At 42.2% G+C, this 25,556-nt stretch overlaps 1 protein-coding gene across 1 annotated transcript; it reads left to right on the forward strand.

Moving 5' to 3' along the window:
- Positions 1-12,806: 12,806 nt before the first annotated feature.
- LOC141099963 (chromobox protein homolog 2-like) lies at positions 12,807-24,920 on the forward strand. Its single transcript, XM_073588099.1, has 5 exons — positions 12,807-13,026; positions 13,112-13,155; positions 16,734-16,799; positions 16,883-16,952; positions 18,175-24,920. Exons 1-5 carry the CDS (start codon positions 12,955-12,957, stop codon positions 19,384-19,386), a joined length of 1,464 nt encoding a protein of 487 aa, XP_073444200.1. The 5' UTR covers positions 12,807-12,954; the 3' UTR covers positions 19,387-24,920.
- Positions 24,921-25,556: the final 636 nt, after the last annotated feature.

A 25,556-nucleotide genomic window follows, 5' to 3' on the forward strand; every position in this document is an offset into this window, starting at 1 on the left:
GACAAACCACTGTTTGAAATAGCTTTCCTGTAGGTAACTATTTTTACCAGCAAACTGGTGTCAATAGCTTCACTAACACATTGCAACAAAATTTAAAGGGAGGCCAGAAATGGCAAAATTTTGAGCGCACTTTTTATCTCTGATCTGTGTGACAGACAAACCACAATTGTCAATAGCTGGCCTGTAAACAATTATTCATGGCCCCTGATACCTGGGACTATGTCTAGAAATATCTTTAATAGCAGCAACAGCAGACAGAACAGGAATGGACCCTCTTGCTATATGCACTGCAGTCTGCCACATACACTGCCTGCCTGCCTAGCACTGATATCTATGCAGCTTTATTAGTCCTCAGAAGGACTGTTAGTTGAGATGGATATGTCTATATTATATGGTATACCCACACTAAGTAAGAACCAAGCAAATCTCTCCCTAGCTCAGCAGCAACTCTCCCTACACTACCTAATTCCATAGTAGACTGTGACAAGCATGGTGGCGCCAGGTCTGATACAGACCTGATGACGCTGTGCAGCCAGCCAATCACTGTAATGCCACAACAAACATGGCTGCAGCATTATATGTGGCAGTAAATTCCTGCATGTTCATTGGCTCTCTAAAGAGCAACAAACATGCAGGGTGGGGACCCGAGCAACCATGGAAACATTTGGCGCACTTCAAGCATCTCGAGCAGTGATATGCTCGGGCGAGTACCAAGCAGTGGCAAGCATGCTCGCTTATCACTACTGGCCACACATATACTGTATTTATGTAGTACATGTAAATGAGATCTCCTCTGAGGCATCTTTTTCTAAGCTAAACAAGCTCAAATTTCCAAGCTTTCATCATATCAGAGGCCATCCATCCCTTGTAATAATCTAGTTACTCTAACTTCTGAATATCCTTTTTTAAATGTGGAGCCCAAAACTGGATCCCATATTCTGGATGTGGTCTCACCGGTGATTTATCAAGTGGTAATTATACGTTGGGATCGCAGGATTTTATCTCTCTTTTTATACAACCTAAAATCTAGTTTGCTTTTGCCACTGCTGCTTGACATTGAGTGCTACTGCTCAGTTCACTTGTAACCAGAATACCCAAGTCCTTCTCCTGTTCTGTAGTCCCAAGCAGGCTCGCACTGGCACATAGGGGAACAGGGGTATCCCCCGGTTGGCCCCTGTGTATCTCTGGTCCACCAACCCCATTTTATGGGCAGTACTTGGTATAATTCACTTGATTCACTCTGCTCAGAAAAAAGCAGCATCTCATCATTCATTAACCAAACTACCTAGTTTATTATTATATAGAGATATAGGTAAATTTGAATGAGGGTAGTGTAATATATGTATGCAGGTGAAAAGTGGGCCCCCCAAGGTCAATGTTACTGGTGGGCCCTTGGCACCCCTGTCCAACACTGGTCCCGAGTATACTCCCATTTAATGTATATGCAGCAATAGACCTCATTTGCCAAGTGTTTGCCCATTCAGACATCTTATCCAGATCATTTTGCAATATTTAAATGTCAGGGTCAGATTTTAGTATCCCACAGTCTGGTGTCATCAGCAAAGACTGTCACTTTACTCTCAATTAAGGATGAGTAAATGTGCTCGGTGATACTCAGTTATCACTCGAGTATCACGTTGCTCGGATGTGCTTGTTATTCAGTGAGTATTGTGCGGTGCTTGATGTAGAACTCGAATCCCCGCCCGGCATCATTGGCGCCTGTTACGCAGCCATTAAGCATGCAGAGTTTGCCTTTGAGTCACTGTAATACCTTAGCCATCTTGGTTATGACATTACTGTGATTGGCTGGTAGTAAAAGGACATGAGCCGCCCGACTCGGCACAATGACGCCATTGCACAGCTCTGTGAAACTTTGTATTTGAGGGAAAGAGTGCTAATCTAGGCCTGTGTGCACAGTATAATGAATCAAAGGCCTGAAGTGTTGATGCCGGTGCTGAAGCTGGGCTATCACACTAACAGCCCTTCTAATGGCTAATGGTTTGTATCACATACAATCTGCATTTTGCCTAGAGAGCAAATAAAGGGGATATAGTGGGAAATTAGTCAATTTTAGTATAGTATGTTGCATACACCACCCAAGACTATGTTATAGCAACTAAAGGACAGTCATAAACCTAAAATGGAATAAAACAACAAAAACACATGACCATAGTACTATCATTAAAAATATTTTATTGATATACCATAATAATATAAAACCAAAGTTTAATTAAAAAAGCAAAGCATCAAATATATATATGATAATGTGCATAAAAATTGACATAGAAATTGAAGGGTCAGCTAACCATAATCATACGAGAAGATTACACGTATGTGTAGGGTCCCATGCCACAGAAAAATATGCAAATAGTGTTACATGAAAAATATAAAAATATATATAATAATGGTGCCGTGAAGATATGTGATAAAAAACATATATTGCCAAAACGACATATAATTAAATTAAAGTGCAAAGTATGTACTAACAAAAAAACAAAAAAAACAATTTGTGTAATTAATAAACACTAATAATTAATAAACACCAGACTATAATGTTGAATAGTTATACCTGTGGATTTATAAATGCTCCTGACGAAGGCAATTGGCCGAAACGCGCGTTGGGGAAGGGCAGCTACCTCTGGCGTGTAGGAGCATTTATAAATCCACAGGTATAACTATTCAACATTATAGTTTGGTTGTTGGTAGCAACCATTTCGCTTTTCTGATTTGTTTACTATTACCTGTGGTGATTGTTTATCTCCTAACTGCGCCTTCATACGCTCTCATTCGTTAAGAGATATATGTTCGTGGTCACAAAATCGCAATTTTATGTATGTGTAGCAACCCCTGCTGGACACTATTGCACTTTGCACTTTAGTGTTTATTAATTACACAAATTGTTTTTTTGTTTTTTTGTTAGTACATACTTTGCACTTTAATTTAATTATATGTCGTTTTGGCAATATATGTTTTTTATCACATATCTTCACGGCACCATTATTATATATATTTTTATATTTTTCATGTAACACTATTTGCATATTTTTCTGTGGCATGGGACCCTACACATACGTGTAATCTTCTCGTATGATTATGGTTAGCTGACCCTTCAATTTCTATGTCAATTTTTATGCACATTATCATACATATATTTGATGCTTTGCTTTTTTAATTAAACTTTGGTTTTATATTATTATGGTATATCAATAAAATATTTTTAATGATAGGACTATGGTCATGTGTTTTTGTTGTTTTATTCCATTTTGCCTAGAGAGTTGCACGAGCAGGGAGAGTGACAGAATCCAGTCTGTAGACGGGGATAAGGCCTGTGGTGTCTGTTTGCAAATATACAGCTGTAGTTTTTTTTTGGGGGGGATGAAAAAAATTTATATATTTTTATGCATCACATATTTCATGCTTTGAGGTCTTTTTTTGTGTTATATAACACACCCAAAAATCATTGAAACATTTTCCTGGGCTACATTTCTTAGCCATACACAATTATACAGTGGTCTGCTGGTAAAAAGCTTGGCTTTCCCATTACCGTCCAGTATACTTCTTACTTGAAACGAGCATGCATGTATCAGGAATTGCTCGGTTTGAGCAACGAGCACCCGATTGTTTTAGTGCTCACTCATCCCTAGTAAATGCTATTTCCTTTGCTATGTTTATAATTGATTCCTACTACTACTGCAAATAACAATGTGTAGAGAGGGCTATCCTAAAAGAACTCAAAATGCTCTAAAAACATGTCCATCGATGCATATTCTTGCGGATGGTATAACGTTGAATCTATTCTAAAATATGTATTAAAAAACGCATACAACACCTCCAATGAAAGTTCTTTCCATAGTATAGAATGCTTTACACGCAGGGATCTCATATCACTGGTGCAACCTGTGCAGGTCCACAGGGGTGCAAAAGTGCCCATTTCCACCTCCAAAAGGTGTAATTGTGCACTATAATAAGCTATTAGACTGCCAGGGGCCCATTTACTGTCCATGCACAGGGGCCCTTTTCTGCATGTGTCTGCCAATGCTTATACGTGTGTAATGCCAGGATAGCCTTCTCTCAATACTTAATCAAATAAATGATAGTTCACAGCACCTCATAGCAACACAGGGTTAACTTTACCCACAGTGAAAGCACACGTCTCATCCAAGGAGTCTTTCATGGAAAACGTCCAAACATCACATAAAGAATAAGGACAGCACCTCACAAGATGGTGAATTTTACATCTCCTTTATTCTGCCTTCTGTAGCAACGTTTCGATCCAATATGATCTTTATCAAGCACAGCACATATTACAAATAACCCCATTTAAATTGAATCTTTCACCTATTTTTTGCCCTATGAACTGCGGCCACCGCCATCAGGGGCTTATCTACAGCATTCTCTAATGCTGTAGATAAGCCCCCGATGTAACCTGAAAGATAAGAAAAATGAGTTAGATTATACTCATGGTCTGGTCTGATGGGTGTCGCGGTCCAGTCTGGCGCCTCCCATCTTCTAGCGATGACATCCTCCTTCTTACTTCTGCCGCGGCTCATGCGCAGGCGTACTATATCTGCCCTGTTGAGGGCAGAGTAAAGTACTGCAGTGCTCAGGCGCTGGACCTCTCTGACCTTTCCCAGCGCCTGCCGATTATCTAATGATGGATTGTCAAATTGTCCCAATCCTGTACACCCTCCCTAAGATACACAAGGATTTGTACAACCCACCCGGATGTCCGATTGTTTCGGGGAGGGGATCTTTGTTTAATAGCGTGGCGATCTTTTTGGATCATCTGTTGCGTTAATTTGCAACAGTGTCGCCATCCTAAAGATACAAGTGATTTTATTAAATCTTTGGGTTGAACTTCCTGTACCTAAACATTTTAAACAGAAGGGCCATTCAGTCAACCAATTACACTTTAGGGTTTTAGATGATGTTCCTGTGATGAGACGAGGGGGTGATAGGGTTGCAGCGTTTAAAAAAAGGAATTAAAATGGATTTTTGAATTAGAAACTCTAAGACCCAAAGGTATGAATATAGAATACAACCAACAAGAAATGGTCTCCTGTTGATATTTGGGATGATTCTCACTCTCTTCTTCCATTATATTGTTTTTAACTCTTTTTAATTTACCCCAGATTTTCCATCTGATGATTGAGTTTATATAAAAGTGATGCAAATAGATATAAGAACCTGGAAGCCCCTAACTACTTCTCCATCCCCCAATTTATTTACATGAGGATGTGGCCCTTTAAGAGATAACAATTTAGATATGATTTCATTGTAAGGATAATTCTCTTGTGATTTATGCTTTGTTAATCTAAGATCGTTATAAATATCTATGTTTATTAGGCTAGTCCTTATGTCTAATAGTTTATGCTTAAGTTGGATTTTTGTAGAATATTTTTCAAGATCCATCTTGAGATTTGTCTCACGATAATGGACTTTTTATTATACTCTAAGTGTATACCTATACAAAAGACATATATGCTTTTGTTTGATCTTCATCCCCCTAGTTTCCATGGAGAGTGCCCTCTAATTAACAAGGGCACAGTTATTGTTACATCTATATGATGATATTTATTTTTCAGGTGATTTTGTATAATTGCTAAAGATGTTTGCATACTGGTATGTCATTTGTTGCTGTGGTATTGTGATATATTGTGTAGGCGAGAGCACACTGGGATATCCTTGTTTAAATAAAAACCTTTTTTTTTTTTAAATTTTTTGTAGTTATGGTTAATACCTTTTAAGGCTGTGTGCCCACGATGCGATTTTTAAGCGTTTTTGCCACGAGTTTCGGCGCAAAAACGCTGCGAAAATGTTTAAAAATCGTGTACAGAACGCCCCCCATGCATTCCTATGGCATTCTGCACATGCTGTGCTAATGCTGCGCTTTTTTCCGCGGCGGAATCGCATCGCGGAAAAAATCACAGCATGATCATTCTTTTGTGCGGAATTGCAAAGAATTGCCGCGATTCCGCACCCATAGGAATGCATGAGAATCGCTTACTTCCCGCATGTGGCTATGCCCACCATGCGGGAAGTTAAGCATCTCATGTGCGGTTGCTACCCACGGTGTGGAGGAAAGGAGACTGTCCTTCAGGCCCTGGGTACCATATCCCTGTAAAAAAAAAAAAAAAAAAAAAAAAAATCTGGGTATATTTACCTTCCGACGTCCCACGCTGCCATCCCGGGCCACAGCGTTCCCAGTAATGCCTTGCGGCAAGGTCCTGTGATGACGTAGTCTCGCGTGACTCTAGCGGTCTCGCGAGATCGCTATAGTAGCGCGAGACCAACGTCATCACAGGTCTCGCAAGGCATCGCTGGGTACGCTGAGGCCCGGGATGACAGCGCGGGACGTCGGAAGGTAAATATACCCCGATTTTTTATTTTTTTAGCATTTTAACATTCTATCTTTTACTATTGATGCTGCATAGGCAGCCTCAATAGTAAAAAGCTGCTCACACTTGTCAAACACTATGTTTGATGAGTGAGACCAACCTGTCAATCACTTTCCAAGCGATGCTTCAAATCGCTTGGAAAGTGCTTGAGAAAATCGTGGCAAAATCGCAAACAGAATCGCGGTAAAATCGCGTTGAAATCTTGCGGAAAAAAACGCACGATTTCTGGGAAGGAGTCCGGTTTTCACTGTGCGTTTTAAAACGCTACGTGGGCACATAGCCTAAGGCTGTTATACCAATATGGATTATCCACTCTGCTCTGGCTTTTTTATATACCGTATACTGTAATCGCGTGAACCTGGATCGGACTACTGTTCTATTTTGTAATTGATTGTATATGTCTGTCATCAGCAATATGGTTAATATATTTTAATAATGTGAAATGGGTTTAGGGTGATGTTAGGAGAGCTCCTTTCAGAGAGGGGTGGGAGGTGTACATGCTATGTAAGACCTGCTTTGTTTTAGCTGCGCTCGTTGCATACGCATCTTACGTTATGCTGAGGTCTATGCAATTAAAGGAGACTAAGTTCATAGCATTCAGTATGTGAAGCTTTGCCGTTATTAACTGGAGAGAGATGTCGGGGCATGCACAGAACTTACGCATTTTACATTGTACTGAGGTCTACCCAATTAATGTATATTAAGTCCGTAGCATTCAACAAGTGGAGTACCTCCGTAACTAATTGGAATGTTGCTCTGGGGCATGCGCAGAACCTAGATGATGAGAGTCGTGTGGTAACCATTCGGAGGGAGATGCCTAAGCATGCGCAGGATGTGATATCTGTTGATTGGGCTGGATGGATCTTGGCCTATTCTGTGACTGAGGATCACTAGGACAAAGAAAATGCTGTACTGCGATTGGCCAGAACTTTATTTTTGTTTATATGTGATGTGGACCTTTTGGGGCTTGAATGCTCACATATAATATGCTGATGAACAATCGGGGGGGGTGGTTCTGATACTATTAAGGTACTCTTTTGACTCCTGACCAAACATCCGTGATGATAATTGTTTTTGTACGTCTATGATTGGTGGTTGCTAATGAAGGGGTGATGTATATACTATTTAAATGGGGTTATTGTAATATGTGCTGTGCTTGATAAAGATCATATTGGATCGAAACGTCGCTACAGAAGGCAGAATAAAGGAGATGTAAAATTCACCAACTTGTGAGGCGCTGTCCTTATTCTTTATGTGAGCCTTCTCTCAATAATCCTACCCGCTCAACTGTATGGTTTCTCCAAGAATGTAATAAATTGGCCACTGTCATGTAATTCAAATGTCAGCCCATGCTAGTCATGTGTCGGGAGCTGGCACCAACTGCAGTCTGAAGAAACACAGCTTTCGAGTCTTGTTTTTCAAGAGACAGCAGACCAGTATCATAAGCACAGGTACTGCCATGAGCCATGGAAAAATGTGAGACAAGAGTAAAAGTAAATCTCCTTGGATGACGGCACACAAAGTATTTTTCTTCTCATGAGCATCAGCCCTCTGTGCGAATCCAGCAGAGGAAAAGTTTCATTTTCTTTCTGTCACACACTTTTCACGCAGCTCATAGAGTTATGTTTGATTATGATACAGCTCTTTCAGTTGAGACAGAGGTTTTTGGACCTGTGTTTCTTCAGACTGCTGCCTGTTCTGAACGTGACTAAGATAAGCTGCTGTTTAAATTACATGCCGGAGACCATCTTATAACATTGCACGCTTAATAAATGAACAAGAAAGATGGATGTGAGTTGCCAATTTCTGTGTACCATTGTAGCCATCACCTCTATTAACTATGAATGCTAATGGATCTTTCTGTGTTTGGCAGTGGACAAATTAGGTGGGTTTAGTCTCTAAATCTCCCCAGTCCCCACACACAATAGATCCCATCTCCACTCCAAATCTCCCCACACACATTAAATTTTCCCCCAACCCCACTCCAAATCTCTACACACAAAATAAATAACCCCCCCATACTTAATCTTTGGTGTCTTCAGCTCCACTGGAGCACTTACCACCCATCTGCATCTCTGCAGAGTGACGTCAGCAGCGTGATCACATGACCTGATCACGGTGCTGGGGTCACTCTGACCCGGAGGCCAGAGCTTCAATTGTACTCGCGTCTGTAAGATGAGCCGGCGTGCTGCTGATTCTCTGTGCCGGCTGTCAGTTTGAACAGCTGACTCCCAGTCCGGGGAGTGGCAGAATGCAGCCGCATGGGGGAGACACTGCGGACCACCGCATTAGGCGGCTCAACTGCGCCCCCCTGCCGGCTGCTCCCGGGGCACATGTCCTGGCTGCCCCCCTCCCCCAGATACGCCTCTGGGTTTAGGGAAAGGTCCAGGAAAGGTAACATCAAGGACTCCTGCCTAGGTGGTAACCAGTGAAAAGTTTAGGGAACGAGATGGGAATAATCTTTTGAAAATGTTTGCTAGCTTGGGTTGGTAAGACTTCCATTTGTCTGTTTTGTTGTAAAAAAATGTGTGGGCTCCCGCATTGACAAATTACTGCGGGAGCCCACACATTTTTTTACAACGAAAAAACCCCTTAAATTAACACCTACACCTCCCAAATTTTACACATCAACCCTCATCTAATTACTAATGAAGACATACAAAACAAAACATGAAATGAAATGGTTTACTGTATGTAAACCATGTGTCATTTCATGTCGGCTTGGGGAATGATTTCACAAAAGCCAGCAATTGAATTAGCGGCTATTCTGCTATGAAGAACTCTGTGAAATATAAATATATATATATACAGTGGGGCAAAAAAGTATTTAGTCAGTCAGCAATAGTGCAAGTTCCACCACTTAAAAAGATGAGAGGCGTCTGTAATTTACATCATAGGTAGACCTCAACTATGGGAGACAAACTGAGAAAAAAAAATCCAGAAAATCACATTGTCTGTTTTTTTTCATTTTATTTGCATATTATGGTGGAAAATAAGTATTTGGTCAGAAACAAGCAATCAAGATTTCTGGCTCTCACAGACCTGTAACTTCTTCTTTAAGAGTCTCCTCTTTCCTCCACTCATTACCTGTAGTAATGGCACCTGTTTAAACTTGTTATCAGTATAAAAAGACACCTGTGCACACCCTCAAACAGTCTGACTCCAAACTCCACTATGGTGAAGACCAAAGAGCTGTCAAAGGACACCAGAAACAAAATTGTAGCCCTGCACTAGGCTGGGAAGACTGAATCTGCAATAGCCAACCAGCTTGGAGTGAAGAAATCAACTGTGGGAGCAATAATTAGAAGATGGATGACATACAAGACCACTGATAATCTCCCTCGATCTGGTGCTCCACGCAAAATCCCACCCCGTGGGGTCAGAATGATCACAAGAACGGTGAGCAAAAATCCCAGAACCACGCGGGGGGACCTAGTGAATGAACTGCAGAGAGCTGGGACCAATGTAACAAGGCCTACCATAAGTAACACACTACGCCACCATGGACTCAGATCCTGCAGTGCCAGACGTGTCCCACTGCTTAAGCCTGTACATGTCCGGGCCCGTCTGAAGTTTGCTAGAGAGCATTTGGATGATCCAGAGGAGTTTTGGGAGAATGTCCTATGGTCTGATGAAACCAAACTGGAACTGTTTGGTAGAAACACAACTTGTCGTGTTTGGAGGAAAAAGAATACTGAGTTGCATCCATCAAACACCATACCTACTGTAAAGCATGGTGGTGGAAACATCATGCTTTGGGGCTGTTTCTCTGCAAAGGGGCCAGGACGACTGATCCGGGTACATGAAAGAATGAATGGGGCCATGTATCGTGAGATTTTGAGTGCAAACCTCCTTCCATCAGCAAGGGCATTGAATATGAAACGTGGCTGGGTCTTTCAACATGACAATGATCCAAAGCACACCGCCAGGGCAACGAAGGAGTGGCTTCGTAAGAAGCATTTCAAGGTCCTGGAGTGGCCTAGCCAGTCTCCAGATCTCAACCCTATAGAAAACCTTTGGAGGGAGTTGAAAGTCCGTGTTGCCAAGCGAAAAGCCAAAAACATCACTGCTCTAGAGGAGATCTGCATGGAGGAATGGGCCAACATACCAACAACAGTGTGTGGCAACCTTGTGAAGACTTACAGAAAACGTTTGACCTCTGTCATTGCCAACAAAGGATATATCACAAAGTATTGAGATGAAATTTTGTTTCTGACCAAATACTTATTTTCCACCATAATATGCAAATAAAATGAAAAAAAAACAGACAATGTGATTTTCTGGATTTTTTTTTCTCAGTTTGTCTCCCATAGTTGAGGTCTACCTATGATGTAAATTACAGACGCCTCTCATCTTTTTAAGTGGTGGAACTTGCACTATTGCTGACTGACTAAATACTTTTTTGCCCCACTGTATATATATATATATATGTGTCTCAATGACGTGTATATATATATATATATATATATACACTCACTGGCCACTTTATTAGGTACACCTGTCCAACTGTGTGTTTAAGACTTAATTTCTAATCTGCCAATCACATGGCGGCAACTCAGTGCATTTAGGCATGTAGACATGGTCAAGACAATCTCCTGCAGTTCAAACCGAGCATCAGTATGGGGAAGAAAGGTGATTTGAGTGCCTTTGAACGTGGCATGATTGTTGGTGCCAGAAGGGCTGGTCTGAGTATTTCAGAAACTGCTGATCTACTGGGATTTTCACGCACAACCATCTCTAGGGTTTACAGAGAATGGTCCGAAAAAGAAAAAAAATCCAGTGAGCGGCAGTTCTGTGGCCGGAAATGCCTTGTTGATGCCAGAGGTCAGAGGAGAATGGGCAGACTGGTTCGAGCTGATAGAAAGGCAACAGTGACTCAAATTGCCACCCGTTACAACCAAGGTAGGCAGCAGAGCATCTCTGAACGCACAGTGCGTCGAACTTTGAGGCAGATGGGCTACAGCAGCAGAAGACCACACCGGGTACCACTCCTCTCAGCTAAGAACAGGAAACTGAGGCTACAATTTGCACAAGCTCATCGAAATTGGACAGTAGAAGATTGGAAAAACGTTGCCTGGTCTGATGAGTCTCGATTTCTGCTGCGACATTCGGATGGTAGGGTCAGAATTTGGCGTAAACAACATGAAAGCATGGATCCATCCTGCCTTGTATCAACGGTTCAGGCTGGTGGTGGTGGTGTCATGGTGTGGGGAATTTTTTCTGGGCACTCTTTGGGCCCCTTGGTACCAATTGAGCATCGTTGCAACGCCACAGCCTACCTGAGTATTGTTGCTGACCATGTCCATCCCTTTATGACCACAATGTACCCAACATCTGATGGCTACTTTCAGCAGGATAATGCGCCATGTCATAAAGCTCGAATCATCTCAGATTGGTTTCTTGAACATGACAATGAGTTCACTGTACTCAAATGGCCTCCTCAGTCACCAGATCTCAATCCAATAGAGCATCTTTGGGATGTGGTGGAACGGGAGATTCGCATCAGGGATGTGCAGCCGACAAATCTGCGCCAACTGTGTGATGCCATCATGTCAATATGGTCCAAAATCTCTGAGGAATGCTTCCAGCACCTTGTTGAATCTCTGCCACGAAGAATTGAGGCAGTTCTGAAGGCAAAAGGGGGTCCAACCCCTTACTAGCATGGTGTACCTAATAAAGTGGCCAGTGAGTGTATATATATGCATTCTATGTGTCTATATCTATTCTTTCGTTTGTGTTATAAAACCTGTCATAGGGCTCCATTATATGTCCATTTTGCAAGCCTGCGAGAAAATCTCGCCGTACGGATGCCATACGGATTACATACGGATGCTGACATGCGCAAAATACGCGACCACACCTTGATTACAGATGACATACGGAGCACTGTTTAGGGGCCATTGATCTGTATTACGCCTGTAAACTACTTACCGTATTTTGCGTCGGTTAGTGTGACCCCAGCCTAATAGGGAAATACTGACCAAAAAAATGTTTTTTGAAAAAAAAAAGTAAAATGATACAAATTTTTCAATATTTTATTTAATAGCACCATATTAGTTAGAAACCCCTCACATAGCTGATATCTTCACAACTGAATCAACATCGACTGTAAACCTATGCACGGATTTAAGTCAGCCAGAAAAGTAAACCCAGACTTCTGTGGTCTTATTCTTATGTCCAGAATGAGGGGGCACTGTGGTGTTAATAATAATCCCCTCACGATATCAGCCATAAACAGCCGAGCTTTATTACCCGCCCAATTCTCGGCCAATCACCGCCCAGTCTCGTCCCGCCCTCACTTGTTGTTTCACTTTGAGCGCAGAAGCTCGGTAACCACGCCTACACACAGGAATGTGGGCGGGTTTATGTAAATGATTAGCTTCTCACTGAACGCTCTGCCGCCCCGGATGCGCCGCTCTATCGCACGCTCCTATTGGACGGCGGGGAAGAAGAGGCGCGCACCTCTGCTCGCTCCCGCGCTGCTTTGTGCCTTGTTCGTGGCGACTCGCGTGGATAAAGACAAAACAAGTTATTCCTGTGGCCGCCCGCGGGAGCCATGGAGGAGCTAAGCGCGGTCGGGGAGCAGGTGTTCGCGGCGGAATGCATCCTGAGCAAGAGGCTGCGGAAGGTAACTTTTCCCCCTGCTGCAGCCCGTTACCACTGCCCCGCCCCTCACACAATATCAACTAGTGACCCTCGTCTTTCTCACGCAGGGCACCCCGGAATACCTGGTGAAGTGGAGGGGATGGTCCTCCAAGTGAGTACTCCGCTCTTCTGTCTGACTGCCCTGGGGAGGGGGATTGTGTCCCCGATCTGATCGCTGCTGATGTTCGATCGATCAGATCGGCACTTGTTTTCATTCTCTCGCAGCCCCTTCTGTTATGTGTACATTGTCTGATCATTGGTGGTCTGCCATTATATGCTCTGGAGTACAGGACAGTGTGCGGCTAGGGGTATATACACACTATACATACAGGATATACTGTGAGCAGTGCTTATGGCTAGAAGTGATGGAAAAGCCCTATTGGGATCTGCTGTCAGTGCCAAGAGGCGGGCACTCTCCGTACAGTCAATGGGGGACACAGGATGAGGTGCCGAGAAGCGGGCACTCTCTGTACAGTCAATGGGGGATACAGGATGAGGTGCCGAGAAGCGGGCACTCTCTGTACAGTCAATGGGGGATACAGGATGAGGTGCCGAGAAGCGGGCCCTCTCCGTCCAGTCAATGGGGATACAGAATGAGGTGCCAGAAAGTGGGCACTCTCTCCGTCCAGTCAATGGGGGATACAGAATGAGGTGCCAGAAAGTGGGCACTCTCTCCGTACAGTCAATGGGGGATACAGGATGAGGTGCCGAGAAGCGGGCACTCTCTGTACAGTCAATGGGGGATACAGAATGAGGTGCCAGAAAGTGGGCTCTCTCTCCGTACAGTCAATGGGTGATACAGAATGAGGTGCCAGAAAGTGGGCACTCTCTCCGTACAGTCAATGGGGGATACAGGATGAGGTGCCAAGAGGCGGGTTCTCTCCGTACAGTCAATGGGGGATACAGAATGAGGTGCCAGAAAGTGGGCACTCTCTCCGTACAGTCAAAGGGTGGGATACAGGATGAGGTGCCAAGAAGCAGGCACTCTCCGTACAATCAATGGGGGATACAGGATGAAGTGCCAAGAAGTGGGCACGCTCCGTACAGTCAATGAGAAATGCAGTAGCTCACATGCATTAGGCAGAAACAGAAATTATAGTGTCTGACAAGTGGAGCTTTTACGTGCCAATGTCACTTTGTGGGAGCAGCCACGATACCGATGGGAGGCTTGTACGAACCAAAAACTGCTGCATCCGTGTCTGGTTTGTGGCCTATTTACCTATTTTGAACTTAAACATGCTTGATCTCTTTTCAGCTTCACTTTCAAAGAGCCAATATTTTATTTATTTATTTTTCTGTTGGTATATCCACATTAGGACATTTTATATATGGACTATGCACACCCGCAGCATCCAACCCTCAGCGGCCAGCTGATACAACATAGTGGAGGGGATTTCATGAACTCCCATCTCCACTATATGTTCAAAGACGCAGGTGGTAGACCTGCGCAACTGGACATGCGACTCGTCTTTCCAGACCTCAGCATGTCTATTTATCTTGCGAAGACACTCTCGGCAAGATAAATGACAGCAGTTTAATGTATACAATGCGCTGATTCTGCATGTGTTCAATGAGTGAAATAGGCTGCCACGAGAGGTGGTGAGTTCTCCTTCAATGGAAGTCTTCAAACAGAGTGAATTCTGCTTTGAGTAGGGAGTTGGACCAGATGACCCAGGAGGTCCCTTCCAACTCTACCATTCTATGAACCCATGCGGAATCACCGTGCGTATAAAAGCCGGCAGCGCTTTGGGCGGAGCTGCTTCCAAAGCGCTGCATATACGAAAATAGTGCATATACCCTAATAGTGACTGCTGCAAATGACGTGCCCTCCCCCTGAGCCTGTGCTAACCCTGAAATGCACAGTTTGTCAACATTGTTGCACAATGGTGTGGGGAAGGATTTAAGGCTGGTATCAGGCCTGTTTCACATTTCGGTTTTTTGACGGCAGTCCAAATCCGCCAGAATGTGAAAAAATGGATCAGTTTCCGTTGTTGCACAAACGGATACCAAAGGATCCGTTTTTTCACGGATCCGCTTTATCAGGTAGTGCTGGAAACTTAAAGGAACACGAGAGACAGAATATTTGTCTGCCGCCAGAATGGAATTTGGGGTTAAATTTCTGGCAAGGAAATTCTTCCGGGCATGCTCAGTGTAAAAAAGCGGATCCGTTCCCGGATTCCGTCAATTAACGGTTTGCAACGGATCCGCCACCCATAGGCGACCATTATAAAGAATGGCGGATCCGTTGCTATCCGTTATTATGACGCAGACAAAAAACGTTTCATTGTCCATCCAAGTCAGCGGACGCCAAAATTTGGCGGATCCAACGGATGACCATCCGTCAAAATCCGCCGCTAATGCAAGTCAATGGGGAAAAAAAGCGGATCCGCAAAAAAATGGCGCATCCGTTTTTTTTTGCAAAGCGGCGGATTTTGACGGCAACAAACGGAAATGTGAAACAGGCCTGTGTATATACTGACCATAAATCTTCTCCCCCCTCCCTCCTCAACAACTTTAATGCAACTAACATCTGGCTTATAGTTTTCACTTGTTTCCCTCATGTCTTACTGGCGTGGACCAGCTTCAAACTTTCTACCTCTTCAGAGCAAGAAAATGAAGCGGTCTTAGAAGGTCTTTGTTTCAAAAACCTTTTTCCCATTGGATTTGGAATAGTTGTTTCTCTGTTCACAGGCTATGTCCAGCGTTTTTGCAGCATTTTTATACTGCAGCCAAAACCTGCTCTCTTGGCAGTGTTAAAAAAAAAAAGAAAACAAAAGCTAATTGGCATGCTCCAGATTTAACTTTTTTACTGACCACCTATAAGTCTTTTCACTGATCTGCAATATAACCGAATAGCATCATCCAACAGGGACAATCCAGTTGCCATCGGCTGTACAATATAGCTGACAACTTGCTGCAGCAGCCACGATCAGTGTTCGCACAAACTATGTCCATTTAACCCCTTAAATGCTGTTCTCAATAGTGACTACATCATTTAGATGGTTACCAGTGCGGGGGCTCCCTTTTTTAACCCCATTGGCACCTTGACATCTTGATTGTATGGTTCTGATGTTTGCCATGGCAGTTCACTGCCAAATAACGGCCATAGAGTCTGCCGGCTATAGCGGCCTGTTCAGAAGTTATCAACAGTTTGGTGGTAAAAATAAACTTTTTCATTCCTGTCCTGCCACTTTGCATTAATTCCTGAAAAGCATTTGAAGGATTAATGAACTACCTGAAACAATTTTTAAAATGTTGAGTGGTTCGGTGTTTAAAATGGTATCACCCTTGGGGTTTTCCAATATATAAAACCCCTAAAATACTTCAAAACTGAAAAATAGGTCCCAATTTTTTAATTTATTTTTTTAAGTATGTACAGACATTATACAAACTAGGGGGCAGGTCAGTGAGCGATTAGTAACCTGTCGGCAGTCTGCAATATGAATATCTAGTCAGAACACCACATGCCCCCTACCTTAGCGCACGAGAATCTCATTAACACAAAACTGAAAATAAAGGTTAAAGAACAACCATAAAGATTTCATCAACCCAGGAATCATTTTAATCAGTAGAACGGCGCCGACCTGACACTGTCTGTAGGTTACTGTGCACAATCCTGCTGACAGGAAAAAAAAATGCAGGCTGCAAGTGAACATAGCCTAAGCTCCTTTCTTTTTTTTTTTTGCACAGGCACAATAGTTGGGAGCCTGAGGAGAATATTCTTGACCCACGACTACTTTTGGCATTCCAAAAGAGGTAAGAATGTGCCTGTTGGCAATCGTTATTTGGGATATTTGTGTATATATTGTTAGAAACTACTGGAAATCTTTTATTTTTAGGGAGCAGGAAAAAGAGCTACGGAACAGAAGAAGAGGAAAAAGACCACGGGGGAGACCACGTAAAAATGTGGTGAGTATGGAGTATTCTACAGAAAGACTCAAACTTTAAGCTGTTGTTTTATGTAAGGCATAGATTGTGCATGATAGGCTCGGGGATCTGTAAATAACGTGATAAGGTATGAAGTTGGCTTTAAAAATTTTACTGGTACCGTATATACTTGTGTATAAGCCAAGTTTTGTGCTGAAAACGCCCCCTCTGCTTATACACAAGTCAATTGTCCCAGGATGATGGCGGGGGGGCGGCGGAACAGCGGGTCACAGGAGGCAGGAGCCGGCAGCTGTAACTGTGCCCGCTGCTAAATAGAAATGAATATTCATGTCTCTTATAGCGTGCACAGTGACACCCATAGCTGCCGGCTTCCAGAAGACGTCCTACTCGTCTTCCTGCACACCCTGGATGCATCTCAATGGTTCCGATGGTTATGGCGCCAGCAGCATTTCCGGCAGAGCGATCGCATGGCCCTGCTCATAAAGGTAATAAATATACACGCCTCTCCACTCCCATAGGCATAGCGTGAATATACATTACCTTAAAGAGCTGGGCCACGTGATTGTTTGGCAGGAAGAGCTGCTGGCACCGGAACGAAATGCATTGAGGGTGTGCGGGAAGGTGAGTAGGATGTATTTTTTTTAACATGCATACAAGGATGGGAGATAAGGATCCATGCATACAAGGATAGGGGATGGATGGGGAGCCTTGCATACCAGGACCGCTATGGTGAAGCCATGCATACAGGAACGGAGAAGCCATGCATACCAGGACAAGGATGAGGGGACAATGCATACCCGGCTTATACTCGAGTCAATAAGCTTACCGAGTCTTTCGTGGCAAAATTAAATGCCTCGGCTTATAGTTGGGTCGGCTTATACTCGAGTATATACGGTACATATGTATCCTGACTACCTCCTTCAATGTAGTTAAGAAAGGTCAGTAATATTAGGACTCCAATATGCCCAATCTTTTTGTACTCTTTAAACCATATAGCTCTGATTTTATACTGAAATTTTTCAAAATGGTTTGTTTCTTTGTCTGCTGCAAATTATTATATACAAGCACAATATAGCAGCAGTCTGTTATGACCCTGTCCTGTAAGGATTAAATAAGTGTTATAAAAAGCCAAAAACTAAATTGTTTTAATGAATTGTATTTAAAAAATATAAATGTCCACCCTTTGTACTTGGTTGTTCAAATGTTTAGTCTTATTTTTATTGAATTTTTGTTTTTATAATAGGAGTCAGAAGTGCCACCAAAACCCAAATCAAGCAGCTCTTCTTCCTCATCCTCTACTTCTAACTCCTCCTCGTCCTCCTCTTCATCGTCTTCATCTTCATCCTCATCAGATGATAGTGAGGCAGAAACTCTGCACTGTCCAAGGCCACGGGATTCCCACCCAGTTCCACAGAAGAAAGCACAAGCTGTGGTAGTAAGACCAGAGTTAAAAGAACAACTCCGCAAGAAGAGGGGAAGAAAACCATTGCTTCCCGATCAGAAAATCCCTAGGAGGACCAAGGGAGCAAAGCCAGGACCTAAAAGTGCAGCAGAAAAATTACAGTCTGCTCATAATGTACAAGGATTCTCCACTCTTAAAGCCAATTCCAAAGACTTATCTGTACCCAGCAATAACCGACAGTTGTCTGCAGAATTGCTCTCCAACATTGCAAAAAGCACTCTTAGCCACCCCAATGGGAATTCCACCCGAAACTTAAGCTGGCAGAGCTCAATTGTACATTATATGAACCGGATAGCCCAAAATAACCCGCAGGCAGGCAGGAAGCCAGTGACTTCTGTATTACATTCCAAACGAAGCTGTCAGACTGCAGAATCTAAAGGTGCCTCCAAGATGCAGATTGATCTTGGCCCTTCTGCCCCGAAAACAGTAAAACTTGATACTGAAGAGCACACAAGTCCACAGACAAATCAGTCTGCTGCAAGGCCTGGAATAGCTAACCGAGAAACAACACAAACCTTAAATCTTCATAATAAAACTCAAGGTGGGCAGGGTTCGGGAACACTAAGTGGTGCATCTTCTGTGCATGTTGCACAGAAAAATAATGCTCCTCCAAAAAATAGCAATCCTCCTTCACATGGGAAAACCATGGATTTTAAGGCTGAAAAAATGGGTAGAAAAAGTGGGGGGATAAGCCAAGTAAGGACTGGGCTTCCAGGATCGACCAGAGATGTCCCCACTTCTGAGCGTGGACAGCAAGCAGAGCCTCGCAAGGATCTTGCTGAGTTGAGCACCGGCGACGATAGCAGTTTGGACTCTGACCATGATTCATCGCTTTCCAGCCAGGACATGTCTGTCCAGGCTAGCCAAGACTGGAAACCAGCTCGCAGTCTGCTTGAGCATGTTTTTGTGACTGATGTCACTGCCAATCTCATCACAGTTACTGTAAAGGAGTCTCCCACCAGTGTTGGCTTCTTTAACATGCGGCCTTACTGAAAGCAGAAAATGGCAGTATACAACCAAAATGTGTGAAGTCTGCCTCATATTTGAGAGGTTTTATCTAGGTGTTAGTTTAAAGCTTGATACTATCCCATGGTGGTGTTTAATATTTTGTCAATTTTAGTGTTTCCTTAACCTAATCTGTACTCGGTGTAGCTTCTAAAAGGAATATCTATGTGCTAATATTTAGACAACCCTGGCTCTGTATGGTGCATGTTTTTGGAGTTAGGTTGTCAAAAATGGATGACTTCTTAAGGATTTAATTGGTCGAATTGAGTTTTAAGAGTGGCAGGTTTGACTGAGGTATATTTGGCTGTTAGTTGCCACAAGTACTATTTTTATTATTTAGGAGATATATTACGAATATTTTAGACTGCTAGAAGAGGTGTGCAAACTTTATTTGTTGTATGAAGAACCCGAAAGACTAAGCTCACGTAATAAGCGAGAGCTCTGTAGGTGCTTTATTTACCTTTTTCCAGCCCTGCCTTATTCATTTAGCACTTTTGTGACTCATGCAAATCGGAGCAATAGGCAAAAGTAATGCATATTCGTACAGGTCAAGCCTTAAAATGATAAATAGAAAGTTTTCATTATATATGAGCATTCTAAAGCAGAAAGAATTTGCCAAAAAAAGTAGGTGATCATCGTGTGTAATATCAATGTTTGTGAATAAGCTAATCTAGATTAATGTTTGTCTCATTGTCTTTGTGTTAAAGATGCATGAGGAATGATTGAGATGAGTTCACTATCTTTCAGTAATACACAGTTTAAAGTGGTTGGACTTCTGAAATGTCAGAGATCGTGTCATGATCATAATCATATTGACGAAAGAGCCCTGTTTTTTAAATAAGTGCTTGGTTCACTTTTTTTTTTTTTTTTTCCCCAACAGTGATACGGGTTTTGTTCTAAACATATTCCAAGAGTGAGCACCCAGTGTTGCTTAGCTTGCCAATAAGACCCCGTTTCATTTGGAGCTTTATTCACCTAGGCAGTTGTCAAGTAAAAACTTGCAATCAGTGGTGTCACAGGCACAATTGGTGAGAATGTACTTGTACATTGTTGTTGATCAAAGGTTGCTGTGGCCTTAAAATTTTGGTTTGTTGGCGGTTCATCTACTTTTTTTGCTGGTTAATTGAAGTGACACTTCATATTTTATGAAAGTTTCAAAAGATTTGTTACCTGTAAATTCTGGTCTCTGGCATTATAATGTCTCACTGTATGATCATCCGTGCCAAGTTTTTTTAAACTTCATGTGTGAAAGGTCGCTTTTTTCTGTACACGTAGCGTTAATGACGAGAACTTTGTTTACATGAAGTACCACTGGCCTTAACAGGTTTGCATTTCTGGGGCATCTCAATTGTAGACACAGATAACCATAAGTATGGTTTATTTTAGAAGCTATACATGGCCATTAGCCAAATCTTGATTGTGCCTTTCTGTTTGGCCATGTTCACATGTTCAGCCCAAACCAGGAGTGGGTGATAAATACAGAAGTGGTGATGTGTTCCTTTGATACTTTTCCTCTGATCGTCCCACTCCTGATTCTGGCTCATAAACACTGACATCAAATAGTGAACGTTTGAACGTGGCCTTATGGGTTGAACCTGGGAGTCATGTTGCTTATTAGAACATGTTGAGGGTTTTGTGGTTGGTGGATGGCAGAATTCAGATTTGCTAGTTTTTTGGGGGGTTTTTTTGCTAGTGATTTGGAAAATCATCACAAGCGCTGTCCCAGGACCATCAATCAAGATGTATAGGATGGGAATAAGGCATGAGCAGCTTTATATAACTCTACATCATCTCTACCTCCTTGGTTGGATACAGCTAATTAGCTTATGTGCGAGTAAGCAGTAAACCTCATTATCTGTATAATGACTCATCATAAAATGACTACTTTAGGGACTGGGGAACACAACAATCAGGAACTGATAATTTAGATGGTATCAAAAAAGACAGTCAATTCAGCTTTTTTGTGCATTTAAATGGATCACATTTGTAAAGCTTCATCTGTTTGAGTAACTCGATGTATAATTGTTTCATGACAGCGTGTCCCTACTAGCGAGCTTCAATATCCTGGCCAGTTATCAAGCCAAAGGATGCCCCCCACCACATCTCAAAGTAGCCTTACATAGACTGGATAGCAAAATGACACCACAAAAGACTGAAACAGGAATTGACTAAAGTTTGCAGTACTACTTAGGCTATTGCATTTTGAGTTTACACCTGTGTGGCCTGTTAGGGGGGCCTATTTGAAGTGTGTTAGCATTATTGGAAAAGCATAATATCCACAATGTTCATGGGGGGGGAAAAGGTATTCTGGATCAGGCAAATCATTGCGTGACACCCTGTCCGATGTTAACAAGAAGAACAGAACTTAAATACACTTATGTCTTAATGACATCATTCAAGGACTTTTGGAGTTTATACTTGGGTGCAAGAATCTCCCTAGTTTACGTCTGGAACCTGAGCAAGCACGGCTTCACTTGCTTGCATGCACCTAAACCTAATCTGCATGTCCATAATGTTATGCCACAATTCTGAGTGCCAACTTACCTGTAATGGTATTAATCACCAGAAAGCTTTAATTCATATCTAATCCCTCTAAATAAGAGTGGGATTCTGCAAAGCTGAAAAAGGAGCTCCAACTAAAGCCAACAATAAATAATACTGTCATCTTTCCTGACTATGCTATGTACACCAATAAACTTGCATGTTGGGATTAGGAAAGTAATTCAATTTTTGCCCAGTTGTGTTTTTCCCCATAGAGATCCATTTACTAACTTGTCATCATGTTTGGATATTCTGATGACTAACTTTGACAATAAAGGGAACAAAATAAATTTAAAGCAGATTCAAGGGTGGAAAAAAACTGTCCAGTCTCCTGTTTGGACATCCATTATGCCCAATTTTGGGGTAGACTATAAGGACAAGGTGTCAAAGTATCAAAAGTCCTAGCCTCTGTTCTTTTGTAGTGGCTAAGCAGATGCTATTGGCAATGAAGGGAACCGTAGTCTATCACAGCATCAGTCACAGTGCCAGAACAAGTATAATTCAATTTGAAAAGTACTTTTTATTAAATATTGCTACAATTTTTTTGAGGGAGGGGCTTTGATTTTTATATTTGCATAAAAACTGTTTCATTTAATATGAAGTGCCTTTCAGTCTCAGAAGAATTTGCAGTACTACATGAGATAATAGGCCGCATTTGAAGTTTTTGTTACAATCATTAAGATTCAGACATTTGAGACACTGGTAGGTGGACTAAGGATTCCTTTGTGACTTTAAGGCGAAAGCAACTGCAAAATAGATGTTTCATTCAGTGGAGAAAGCATTAACCAAAAACATGAAGTACCCACAATCGTAACTACTTCCTTTCAATGATAAAGCTGCCTTTGCCTTTATTAAGTGAAGGTGGAATAGGCAAATAGTTGAGCGTTGCTATTTAAATGTTAAATGTCTCGGCAGAGTGCAGACTGCCACTTATGCTGGCCTGTATTCTATACTTTTAAGCAGCACGCATAGTCTGCTGATGTGATACAGGGACGTTTTAAAGGGAACCTGTCACCAGAAAAAAAAAAAGTTAACCTGCAAATTGACCCCATGTTTGGTAACCTGCTTGGTAGCTGCACTTGGCTGAACGCAGCAGGGAGAAAATGAAGTTTATTCCCCCGGCAGCGTTCCGGTTTCAATCGCCAGTCTGAATATAGAAAGTGGTGTCTGTAACTGCACCCCATCCACCACACTGATTGACAATGGTTCTGTGTTGAGGCTGGCTGTCAGGACCGGGGGCGCGGTTGCAGCCTCCGTTCTCTCTGAAGGGTGGCTGCACCGACGCCTCCCCCGTGACTGAAACCAGAACGCTGCTGGGGGAATAAAGTTAATTTTCTCGCAGCGTTCAGCTAAGTGCAGCCGCTGGGTAAGTTAATTACGCTTTTTACCTGCAGATTAACAACATGTTTACTGGTTAATAACTTTTCTGTTGACACATTCCCTTTAAGAAAGCTCATTGCAACTTTCTTATATTATCAGGCTGATTCCTTATACTAGGAGTTGCTAATTATGTGATTCCCTTTCGAAGGACAGAACAAATCTATAGGCTGGGCCTACATAGTCACATTTTTCGCACATCAGCAATTCTTGGTAAAGTTGCAAAACAAAAACATTTGTGCAACTTGTTTTTGCAGAACTAACTTGAAACTTATTTTGATGTAAAATAAAGCTGCCAAGTTGTGACCCGCTTGTCACAGACTTCAATGCCAGTTGGATGCCACAGAGAATCCAACTCTTTTGTGAATGTTGCAGCAGGTAACAATGAGACGTCATAGGAAATTAAATGTAATGTCGCAATGCCACTCTGCAATTTTTGTTTCACATATGAAATGCTATTGTGTAGCCCAAGCCTTAAGAAAGCAACAATCGCTCACCTGTGTTAAGGTAATCTCAAATGCATGTCTGAACTGTATGTTAATGCAGGTCTTTTTTTATTTTTTTGGAAACAGGGTTAGGGTGCTTTCACATTGTGCTTCTCTCTACTTTCATGGGTTCTGACACGGCTGGCGTCCAAACACCAGAACACCCATAGCAAATCGGGATTAGGACGTATACATCGATGGGGGCCATAGCCTATAATTGTGCCAGCAGAGCAAACGTGTGCTCTGACGTGCATCATTTTTGGGCATGTACACCCAAACGCAGTCTAATACATCTAAATGGCTGCCTCTAGTAGGCATATACTCCTAAAAATAAGGCATGTCAGAGTGTAAGTTTGCTCTGCCAGCACCATTATAGTCTATGGCCCCTATCAGCGCATAAGTCCGAATGCCGTTTGGCGGGGGGTTTGAAAGCAAGCCTTGACGGGACCTGTGAGTGTGGAGAAAAGTGCATTGTGAAGGCATCCTTATACAAAAAGGCTTTAATCTCAATGCAAACTTGCATTCTACTTTGAAGAAACATATAAAGTAAACCTAATGCAGGGCAATTGGTGAGCTGTACATATTGAGGATTTTTTAACCTCTTTCCTACTTTAACACCTACGAGCCATGCATTTTCCATTGAACTTTTTAGGAAAATGTGCCCTTTTTTAAACAAACGGTCCCAATTTTTTGTCAGGTATCAAGACAACAGCCTTGACACATTACTGTGCAAAATGTTATACTAGAATTGTTTTGACCTCACGTTTGCCTTCTAATTAACTCATGCAAGCTGAAAATCTCTACGTTTCCTAATTTGTAAGTGTTAGACTTATCTGTTTTATAGAAATCTATTTTTTAACTGTACTTTTGTAAAATAATACTTTTGTGCCAACATACAGATAGACATGCTGTATCTTTGGTGTTTAATAATTTTAGTTTTTTCTTCCTTGTTTAATACTTATGTTCTAACTTTTTTACCCCTTTTTTGCTTTTTAGGCATCGGCTTAATTTATTTCCTGAAAACACTAGAACAGTGTGTCAACAAACTTTTTGTACACAGGTTTGCATTCTGTATTGCGTTGCATATCAATAAAATATTTTTGTAATCTTTTACCATGATCCAGCTATTTGGATTTTTTATTTTCAAATACAAAGTACTGTGCAAAAGCTTTAGGCAGGTGTGGCTAATACCACCAAGTAAGAATGCTTTCTCCTTGTCGACTTATGTGCTGGTACTTCCAGCACATGGACGTACCAGTACATCAGGGTGATCGTGCGCGCACAGGATCTGTGCCCGCATTATTGCTTCCAGGAACTCTTAAGATATAACTGAGCTTCGGCTGTCACATCCAGGGCCAGTGCCCTCTCTGCTCGGGCTATTTACCCCTCTAAATACTGAAGTCAATATTGAACACAGCATTTAAAAGGCTAGGAGAGGGAAGGGAATCCCTCTTGCACACGATCCGCTCCCCCATGACGTAATAGCAGGCTGCTGCTGTTTGTCATTGTAACCCGAAGTCAAATAGAGACGTTTAAAAAAACAAAATGACCCCAATAAATACGTATATGTAAAACCAAAACACATTTGTTATCGCCTCGTCCAGAACCACCTGATCTTAAAAAAAAAAAAAAAAAAAAACTTTCAAACCATTTAACCCCTATAAATGTAGCAAAAACTGTTTTCCTCATACTGCTGACAAAAGTGTAATAAAATGCAAACAAAAAGTCATATGTAATGTTTGACTTTTTTGTAGC

The sequence above is a fragment of the Dendrobates tinctorius genome, unplaced genomic scaffold (genome assembly GCF_039654945.1).
Source record: "Dendrobates tinctorius isolate UK_male_01 unplaced genomic scaffold, ASM3965494v1 ptg000103l, whole genome shotgun sequence".
Classification (NCBI taxonomy): Eukaryota; Metazoa; Chordata; class Amphibia; order Anura; family Dendrobatidae; genus Dendrobates; species Dendrobates tinctorius.

What these genes read in the sequence shown, in the direction of transcription:
- LOC141099963 (XM_073588099.1), top strand. Translation starts at nt 12,955, where the DNA reads ATGGAGGAGCTAAGCGCGGTCGGGGAGCAGGTGTTCGCGGCGGAATGC. An exon ending in TGGAGGGGATGGTCCTCCAA is followed by an intron (nt 13,156 to 16,733) that starts GTGAGTACTCCG and finishes TTTTTTGCACAG; the next exon opens with GCACAATAGTTGGGAGCCTG. An exon ending in GGAGACCACGTAAAAATGTG is followed by an intron (nt 16,953 to 18,174) that starts GTGAGTATGGAG and finishes TTTTTATAATAG; the next exon opens with GAGTCAGAAGTGCCACCAAA.